General features: G+C 42.7%; 1 protein-coding gene across 1 annotated transcript in view; it reads left to right on the top strand.

Annotated features, from left to right (window-relative positions):
• SETBP1 (SET binding protein 1) overlaps positions 1-10,707 on the top strand; it is a 261,896-nt gene that overhangs the window by 37,095 nt on the left and 214,094 nt on the right. The window contains exon 2 of the mRNA XM_009647701.2: positions 5,086-5,116. Coding sequence (XP_009645996.1) covers positions 5,086-5,116 — 31 coding nt within the window. The remainder of the gene's footprint in view (positions 1-5,085; positions 5,117-10,707) is intronic.

Genomic DNA, 10,707 nt, shown 5'->3' with positions numbered 1-10,707 from the left:
TTTGGAGGGGGGGGGAAGGGGGGGGAATCCCATTCTCTTTTATGTTTTCTGGGACAGTGATAAATTATTCTTTGTATTTGGTTACTTTCTGAAATTTAATTTTTGATGCCTAGTGGATGTTGACCATCTTAGTAAATCTTTTTGCCTGTATCAGCACAAAAAATTGGGCAAGTGCTTGCCCCAGAAGCTGTAAAGCTCATTCATCATGCCCCTGGCAGGGTCCTGTCAGATTTCAGGGGACAGGAGGTGGATAGGGAGGAAACTAGTACAGGAGGGTGGGTGGCAGCATGGAACATTTGTCTGTGAATGCAGGACCTCAGCTCAGCTTATAAATTATCCCCTGGGCCTTGTAGATAAACACAGACTTCTATGGTGACATCGGCTGGGAAAGGCAAACACTTGCCGACGATTGTAAGCTAATCCTTCAGGACACTAATTGCCAGAAAACCAAGGAAGCATTATTTTAGGAACAGCTTGTTTCACTTGGTGAAGGGGAAAAACACCGCACTGGATTTAGTTTTGTTTGCCAAGCTTTACCCCCTCCTCCTGCACTCTGTCTCAGATTTTAAAGATTTACCTTCATCATTGTTGTTGGGGGCTTTTTCTTTCTTTCTCTTTTTTTCAGTCTTGCTTTGTGTTTTCTTGTGATGCCTCTGTAAAGTTGTGTGAAAATGCAACTTAGTTTTCATTTTCATGAAAGTACACCTAAATAGGTACTTGGTTTTTATACCATTAACTATGTAATTGTTGGGGACTAACCAGCTATGTTTTGGCTGAATTTTTGTGAAAGGTGATGCTTTGCAAAAAAATTAATGTTTTTCATTCTTTCAAGTCAATTTGGTAACTTGCAAAAAGTCTTAGACAGAGTGCCCCACCAGTGAAAAATCCCCGGCTGACCCAAGTCATTACCCAAATGCTGAGGATTTAATTTACTGGCATTTCTCCAGTATGCCTCTGGAAGAGAAGGCACCTTAACCTCCTTGACCTGAGATCTGCTTCCCTGAGTCTGGCATCCAAAGACACCTATCTGCATGGTATTTTCCATGGTACAAGTCAACAGTGTGGAAATCCTGGCCCCGCCACTGTTGAGGGCAGAAGTCCAAACAGGCTCACATGGGGCTGGGATTTCACAACAGTTACAAGGAACCCAACCTTCATGTTGGATTTACACCAGAGCAGGAGACAGACTGGTGGTCTATGTTGTGTGGCCTCCCAGTCCGAATCAAACCCTAAAAGTTGTGGTGGAAGACTAAGCAGTGCAATATAAATCCCAGAAAAGCTTTGAAAACCTCAAAGGAAATACAGCTGAGCACACTAAAGAGCTAGAGTCCCATTCTCCATGGATCGTCTTGATGAAGCTTTGAGGCAGTGAAGCAGGATGACTGAGAGAAGTCCCAAAATAGGCCCACCTCTTGGCAGCAAAATCCCTGTGTCCTTGGCTGCCACTGGCACCATTACCAGTTGTTTGTGTGCTTTGTGGGAGTGAAATTCATCTGTACTCCAAGGCCCAGAATCAAGTCTCTGTACCACAAACATCCTACTGTAATTGTAAGTTTTGTATATGCCCTTCAGAGTGGTTATTAGTTTCCCAGTAATTTATGCCTCCCCATAAATTATTATACTGTTGCTTATTATTTGAGTTGTGTTGTTGCATAAGAATGGCAATCCTGGACTAGGATTTCCTTGTGCTAAGTAGCATATTAACATAAAGCAGAAAAGGTGGTTCCTGGGGAGTGATTTCATTTGTGTACTTTCTGAGGAAAGGAAAATGTCATTTAAAAACAGGGGAAAAGTGTGTGGGTGGGCAAATAATGCGCATAGTAGGGGTATGCATAAGGTTGAGAACCAGAAGTAGCAGAGCGCTCCATATTCTCAGTACATGCAGCTCTGCTTTCTTGGGGCTTGGTTGTATTTGTTTTCTGTTGCTTCTCCCAAAAGGTAGGCGTCTCATCAATGTTTAACTGTTCTCACCCTTTGATTTTTTTTCTTTTTTCTCTTTGCTTAAGTTTTCTGGTGGCTTGTGTAAGCTCAAGTGTTACTGAGAATTTAGCTCCTGTCCTACTGTGTGTTTGGTTTTGGTTTTAATATGACAAATGTATGCTTCCTCTGGAAGCGGTATCCATGCTGCAGAGTAATTATTTAGAGAATGGTGGATCCAGTTCATGTTGGCAAGGATCAGATTAATCATTATTAATCATGACCCCTCCGACAGTAACCTCATCCCTTGCCTAAGTGCTGCTCTTTATTAAGAAGTAATAGCTATTAGGGGATGGCTGGGCCACTGCTCTTGTTGCACCAGCACAGGGCTCAGGAATCTGGCAGGAGGCAGAGGAACTCTGTTCAAAATTAAAAATAGACACACATGGTCCATGTTCCAGAAATGAAATAGGCAGCTTCCCCTGTGGGATTCTTCGGCCTCACCTGAGTGTCCTCCTTTCCTCTGAAGCCTCTCAAGAGTTTGCCTCCTTCCAAAGGTTGAATTCAGTGTTGGGGATGAAATAATCTCTCTGATGTTTTTATATTTGTCCACTTGATTTTCTTGTTTAAACTTAGGTAGATCCCAGTATAACCTAATGCACGTGCAGTACTTGCAAGGATAAGATTTTAAAGTCTATACTAGTAGTTGTAACAGGTTTCATCAGCTGACAATACTGCAGATGAGCTTAGCTCCAGGACTCCAGCTGTACCAAGTAGACCCCAAACCAACAACCTTTTTTGAGTGTTTCTGGCTTTCTTGAAGAAACACTGTGCTGTTGAGGTGAGGCGTGCAGCACTGTTCACCTCATGCACAAAGTTGTGAGGAGTCCATTTTCTCTCTCCAGGTCACTGGACTGGGGATTTCACACCTATGTGTGTATATATATGTATACACATATATCAAAATATATCTCCTTACCACTCGCTTCACCAGAGATCTCCTGAGAATAGACAGTTGTTTAAGTCATAATTATTCTAGTTTTCCTAGCAATGTAGGTTCTTTTTAAGAAGGCGAGGCAGCAGTATTAATGGATGTCATTATTTCAGCAAAATGTCAATGACTTAAGTACTGTATTGAAATCAATCTCCCCAATTCGCCCCAACCCCCAAAACCCACCTTAATTACTTTTTAAAATGTTTTCATTGACTGTGTGGAAATGCAGGACAAAACACTTTAGAAGAGAGCAAAGGAAAGAAAAACATCTTTTGTCTCCAGCTAGCTCTTCGATAACTGGAGGGCAGCAGTAGAAACTTGGAGCAAACCTGCCACACTCTTTTGATCTCTGCCAAAGTTGTTGTGGGAGTAACATTGTTCAATGGTTGAAGGAATTTATTGAAGAATAAAAGTACCAGCAAAGACAAAGGGACCAATACAAATTACCTGGTAAACCACTGTCAAATTTTACGTGCTCAGGGCTACTGGTAATTTCCCATCTTAAAAAACAGGGACGGAGTTTGGAGGGGAAGGAGGGTAAAAAGTATATAAATAAACTCATCTCTCTAAATAGCTAACTGGCCTGTCCTGAACTGTGTCAGAGCTAAGTTCCTTTGGCAGCTGGCACTGTAATATCTGTTAAGGGTGTAGCAGAGGGCTGAGACCAGGTTTCAGAGAATCTGCCTTAGCTTCACTGGCTCTCCCTTGCATTCTTCCACTTGTCAGCAAGAAATACATTGAAGCATGAAATGAGGGAGTGCAAAGGCTCCCGCACTCCATCTGAGCAAGTCTGGATCACACACCCATGGTTAATATTTCTCTCCACTGAAAGAAATAAGAGTAATAAAAATAAATGAAAACATTGGCTAACCTGGAAATACACAGGTGGAAGAAAGCAGGAGGGAAGAATTGGAGGAGTGAAGGTATGCTGTCCACCATTTCCTCCTCCAAGATAATGGCAGAATTTGAATGTCTGCTTGAAAAATCATTGGATACTGCACAGGTTCTAAAAAGCTAAGACAAGAAGTACAATACAAAGAGAAGAGATGTTAGATGTCTGAAGTGTCTGGGCAGTAAAGCACCCTTAAAAATATTTTGTTCATTGAATAAAGCAGTCTAGACGATCATGCAAGGAACATGGGGCTATAGGAAACTGTCCTGGATCATTCAGCCCTTTGAGGTCTCAGGGTACTATTCTAAACAGCACCACCAACAAAAACATCCCTTTTGCCACTGATATCTTTCAAAAGCAAACCCTGTAGCTCTGTCATTATGCTCATCCCACCAATTAATCTTTTACTTTCTAAAGTACTGACATATAATACTTCTGCACCTTTTTCCTGCTGCCAGATCAGAGTGGTTTTGTCCCCATGATATGAGTGTTGGTCTCAGCAAGGTGGACCATCTTTGCTTTTCCATTCATCCGCTACAATTTTCTTGCTGCTGGGGGTGCTGTAGGGAGAAACAGTTCCACTTGGTGAATCAAAATGCTGTAGAAAATTTAATCTCAGAAAACTTTTGTAAAAGCTGGAAATCTCTTCCTTTCAATGGGATCTGACTGGGGACAAGAGGTACTTGAAAGAGAGACTCCACCAGCTGCTTTTTCTTTGGGACTCCCAAACTCATATAGCAGTTGTGTTTTAGTAATTGCTGAATCTAGTGCTAAACTTGTGTATTCCTGGTGGCTGGGAAATTTTTTTGGTTTCATTCATCTGTTGTGTAGAATTGAAGCGATTATGAAATGGAAGTTGGGGGGATAAATCCCTATTCTTTGGATTTATGTAAGTTGTGGAGGGATGATGTTATGAAAGAAACTTCCTAAATGTACGACTCTGAACAAAAGAGATTGAAGTTATGTGTGTCCTTTGCAAGTTCAGCTGTAATAGGTTTGTGTTGCAGTGGGTCACACCTCCGTTCATACAATGCCATTGGTAAGCTGACATTTCTAATGACCTTTTATAAACACCTATTTCCTTTTCTCGCTCATTTTATGAATAGTCTTGTACTCACTTCAAGAGTTTCCCACCTTGTGGTCTCCTCTTACAGTTCATATTCATTTCAAAATGGGTTGGGCTTCCTGTACAGTGTAGCACAGCGCAGACTGAAGTTCAATAGAGCCTTTCCTTTCTACAGGAAGGGGGGGACCAAAAAACTCATAGTGCTCTATTTTGCAGGAACAGCTTCAGAAATGGCAGTCAGCAAATTGCTTTTCTTCTTTTGAGGCAGTTCTGAATGCATGCTCTAACGTGGTGCCCTGCCCCTGTTCGAGATGTAAAACTTAGGGCTCTGACCTTTTCTAGTGAATGATGATCCCATGACACTTTCCCTCCTGAGTTGGATCATGCGAGTCCTGGCGATGATGTTTTGTCCAGGACCTCATTCAGGAAATGCATTCTGCCAACTTGACTTGACCCTGTGCCTTCAGTGGGACCCATTATTCTTCACTTCCTGCCCTAAATTGCTGTGTACTGCCACCTTGCATTGATGGGTCCTTTGTTCCACCTCAGAGGCAGGTTCATTTCAGTGGTGGATGAAGGGAAGCTGTACAGTTTTGAAAAGCAATTTGAGATCCCTCTGAATGAAAAGTGTTTCACACATGAAAAAATTAGTGTTATCAATTGTCATCGTCAGCCTCAAATCCTGAATTTGAAAGGGTCGTTTATATTCCTCAAAGGCAAACACGCAGCAGAGTGCTAAAAGAGAACTAAAGCAGCTGAAGAAAATGCTGTCTCATACCATTTCAGGCTCTGCAATCCCAGGGAGCATTAATAATTATTTTGTTGTTTTCACTGATATCTCTATGCGGGCGGAGAGGGAAAAAGTCAGAAGAGAGAAGCTGCACTGCTGAGCTGCTCCAAGAAGTCCCATGCCCTCTGTGTTAGCAGCTTACCTGCTGCCAGGAGACTCAACCAGGGCAGGGACAATATGAATGAGGAAAAGGCATAGGTGAAGATTTGGACTTGTCCATTTGATTATGTTATAGTAAAGACCACCTTTTCCCAACACTCTCTGGCATTCTGGTTGCACTTGCTGCCTTTCCCACTGTCTTGTTCCCATTTCCCCTTAGCAGATGCCAATGTGTGAAGACACTATGGTAGGGTCAGTATCAGTCAGACACCTTTTAGATGACAGATGCCATGTGAATCCAGATCCCATCTACTCTGAGGTTCATGCAAACTGAACGGCCTGCTCAGAGCTGCCGAGAGTTGTGAGGTGCAAGGGAAGTGCAAAGGCTTTGGGGAGGGTGGCAGATGGAGAGAAGGACACGTTTGTTCATTGGAGTGTTGCACTTGCAACTTTGTGGAGCACTTCGCACCTATCTCGGCATGGGTGCAAAATGCTACCCAAGCAGAATGGTGGAAGTTTGCACCCTCCTTTTACTCACATTGTACCACAGTCAGTGTCAAGACAAGACAAAATTCAGGTCCTAAATCTGGGCAGGTCATCTGTCTGGAGTAGTACCCAACATGGTTGTTCTGCATTCAGCAAATATTCAGTCATGACATTGGTTATTCATGGAAAATATATTCAGTTGAGTTTTCCAGAAGCTCAGGAGATGACTCTTTCTGATTTTCTTGTGGGAGCCTGTTCGGCTGTTATGTTGACCATGATGATAAGAACATCTTTGCGTCCTCCATCTAAACAGTCTTCTGTTCCTTATATCCTTTTATTCTTTTTAATAACCCATTTCATGAGTTTCTAGTTTGTGCATACAAGTTTGGTTTGGTGAGAGACACTAGCAGCCTATGATACATGTCTACCTTGGGTTTAAAGTTTCCTTATATAGGTTAAAATCAGTTTTTAAAACATTACCTCCTGGAAACCAATCAGAAAGCTCTGTCAAACAAAACTAAGCAAAGTGGTCTTTGTAGAAGAAAAAAAATCCTTTGTGCAGGGGGAAGTCATTCAAGCTATAGTTTGAAAGTCTTTATAGAAGACTTTATGGAAGAAGTGGTTCAGTGTCTATGGAGTCAGCTCACCCTTCAGAGGCACTGGTTCAGTCCCTTGGTCTGCCACAGATTTCCTACACAACCAGATGTGTGATTTAATTCCTGCAAGACCTCAGCTCTCTTTATAAAGCAGTGAAAGCACTATGGATATCCTTCATGTTAATGACTGGGGAGTACTTGGATATGGACGTGGTGTAGGCCTTGCCTGAGGTAGGTTAACACCAACCTGAAATATAGCATGGCTCCCACTAGCATCCCAATAGAGGGATGTTTTATTCATTCTTTATGTCATAACTTAAAAAGAACCAGGCAAAATCTGATCTAAAATAGGAAAAAAAAAAAAAAGAAAAAGCCATATGATTCGCTGCAGGACTAAATCCCCTCTGTAACTGGATCCAGCATGGAGAATATATTCACAGCTAGGTCATAAACCCTCAAAATCAGACAACAGAGCCTTAACTAACACAACATTACTAAGGCAATGCTGTAATGGGATCATTCTGCTATGGCTCATGGGCACATTTTAAGTGTCATCAATTTAGTCTACAACTGGAGGCTGTTAAGTGCAAAACCATTTTAGCAACTGCATTTTACATGCAGGAATGATTGAATATTAATGGCTTTTCTTTTGTTGAGAAAAAATACAGAGAGGAAAATGGAAAGCCACAGGAAACCTCACTGTCCTTCCTCAGGTAGTGAAGTTCATTTTTGGAGGGCATCAGGGTCAGTCTAGCAGCTGACTATTGGTGTAGGTGGCTAGGAAATCGGTTCTCCAACACAATCTGTTCTACAAACTTACCAACGTTATTTCACCCTCATTTTCCTCTTAGTCTTATCAGGATGAGGCCCTGTGATTTGTCCCACCAAAGATGTCCATCATGACTATTTTGGTAGTTGATGTCAAGCCCTTTAAAAAGAGCTCAAAATGTTTTGCAACTGAGTGGGAAATGTGATTACCCTACCCTGAAGCTCGGGTCACAAAAGATGACAAAATTAGCTTTCCCAACCTTATGTTCTTTTCAATACGCCCTGGGCTGCTTGGTCTTTTACCTTGTCACGTTGTAGGCATGGGAAAACATGTGATGATGAGGTGGTGCAAAAGTTTCCATCTGGATATGGATACTTGTGTTGTCTATAGGTGTTAGGGGCCAAGAGTTGGGTAAGTGTCCTGAGGCTGCTGGAGTATCCATGTAAACAGGGTGACAAGGAGATGCTAGCCACTTTCCATGAACGCTGTGTTCCCTGGTGCTGCAAGGTCGGAGCTGTTACAGGCTTTTTGCAGAGTAGTCCTATGGTTTGACTTTAGATGACTGACTGACTGACATGTTGTTGAGAAATCCATGCCTCCCTCCCCCGACTGTGTCGGAAACAGAGGCTCCGAGTTGAACCCCAGCTATCTTCATAAGGAAGTCAATTGAAATATCTCTCTCAACATCCTCCCTAGAGGTCAGTGGCTGTACTTAGAAAACAAGGGAATGATTCCTGATGAGTAACAGCCTGAAAATGCTTTTATATTCTCTTTTTATCATTATCAAATCATGCTGAAGAGGCTGCAAGGCGAAGAAACTCTCAAGCTTCATTTTCGAGAAACTGCTAGGATGAAGACAGGGCATTTCAAAATCAATACTGAAGCCTGTATTCCAAAGAGCAAATGGGAGAGTCATTATAAGCTGCTTTACTTCTCATCTCTAATTCCCCATATTCATAACTTAAACCCTGTCATTTGGATTTATCCTCAGTGGCCTGCAGTGACACCAAGAAAAGTCCTTCTTTTTAGTTCTGTGGCAAAAAAAAATAACAATGCTGCAGGGTGGGATCATATCCCCACAGAAGTTTAGGGCTTAAATGTTTCATGTTTGGCACAAGATTTTTCCATCTTCTCCCCCTCCTGTTTGTCCCCCTCCTCCCTTCTCTGCTGTTATGCATCAATCAACTTATTTCCTGGAGGGTAGGATACAAACAGTGTAATCCCAGAGAGAAAGGATACTGATACAGCCAGTCCTGCACATGACTATTGCTCTATCCTTGGAGAAGCCATTGCTACATCTAACAGTAAGCTTTTGCTGATGGGACTGTTTCAGCTAGACTGGAGAAAGCAATGGGGTGGTAATCTAAGAACCCGGCTTTGCCATCATTGGGTGATCTGTTGTATCTCCATCCACTTCTTCAAGTGGCTTTCTAAACTTCTCTTTCCTTTATTACTTCTTGGTTTGTCTTATCTTGGCACTTGCAGCACCAAAATATGGTTTCCTCACTGGCAATATTTTTAATTATGACCTGGAGATGAACCTTAGACCTGACTCAGCCAACCCAACTGAACTATTCATAACACATAAAGGATTGGTGTTGAATTAACTAATGACTTTAAAATAAGGAAGGCTACCTGTATAGGCTGCTGTTTGGAGAAAATACCACAAGCTCGAATGATATTCGAGCACACAAATTTTTGTGTTTGTTGGGGTTTTTTTTTTGGTTTGGAAGCCAGGAATGTATTTAGAGGAGGTGGTGTTACTCACCTCCAGAAAAATCCCACAACAGTATATTCAGGAGAAACTGATGAACAACGGTTGACTTCTGGCAAGCCCAGGCAGTGACAGCTTGTTCCAGCAGCACTGTCTCCCTGCTCCCGTGTTTCTTGAACCGGACTTGAGATCACATGATATTCTGCTGGCAAGTTTGGAAATGAACTTTGGTGGGAACCCAGTACTTTCTCTCATCTGCTAAGCCCTTATTAAACCCCACTATTACTTTTTCTAACTCCCCTCTGGACTTTGAATTACACTGCAATGAACATAGCACACGTGAGTAAGGAGTTAGGTTTTGCTCACTTGGGTGGTCCCATTAAAACGACCAGGTTTGCCGTCTTGGCTGCAGAGCCATTCCAAACATTGCTGCTATTTTTCTTCCCACAGCATTTCTCACCTGCTTTTTTTTTTTTTTTTTTCCATGCCCTATCTATTAATATGTGTTTTAACCAGTTAACTTTGGAACCAAAATACTAACTGCATAGGAGGCAGCTTTTCTGAAGGTTCATAAAATATGTATCAGAGCTGGGAATATAAAATGCTCCCATTTTGTAGCAGACAAAATGTGTAAAGTGCTGAGTGAAAATTGAGAGGGACCCAACTTAAACCTTTGAAAATCACTGCCAGTTCCAATATGCTGTATTTATTTTGACTTGGAAGGCTCAATCCGGTCCAGATGAGGTCATTTGGTTGGGAGCACACGTGTCTGCGCAGAGCCCAGAGGGAGGGAAGCCTGCAGGATGCTTCGTCTCTGAGGTGTTGAGCTGCCAGGGAGCAGCGGTGGGAGCGGGGCCTGCAGCCTGTCTACGTGTTGATCCTGGCATCAGAGCGTAACGTTGGGGTGGAGGTGTTGTAATGTTTAAGTTGATTTCTTTTAAGGCAGGCAGGACAGTGTAGCTTTTGTATCCTCAGCTGTTTGCTGGGTAGTGTAAGTGGAGGCAAAGCTGGACGTGCTCTAAGAATTTGGGAACGGGGGAATATATTTCGGTAGGGGTGTCTGTAGTTACTCGTTCCTATGACTCCACATGGCAGAGATCCTGCTATTTCGTTAGCAGGGCTCTATCCTTCAGCTTGCCATCTTTAACCCTTGCCCTCTCAGCACCTGATACCTGCCCAACATCATTTTACTTCCCCTTCCCTCTGCTCTTGCATCTTCCCTTACTCCTCTCATCAACCAGATTAACAGCTGAGCCATTTGTCTCTATGAAATTTCACTTTTCTCTCCTGGAGAAAAGTGAAATTCTCTCCACCTCTGCCGCTTGCTGCCCCATCCCAGCAGGTGGGAAAGGCTCCTGTGCCCTCCCCAAGAAGCCCCATCCTC

The sequence above is a fragment of the Egretta garzetta genome, unplaced genomic scaffold (assembly GCF_000687185.1).
Source record: "Egretta garzetta isolate BGI_Z169 unplaced genomic scaffold, ASM68718v1 scaffold179, whole genome shotgun sequence".
NCBI classification, from domain to species: Eukaryota; Metazoa; Chordata; class Aves; order Pelecaniformes; family Ardeidae; genus Egretta; species Egretta garzetta.
Note: the sequence above shows the minus strand (reverse complement) of the source record. Positions and strands in the feature narration are given on the sequence as shown.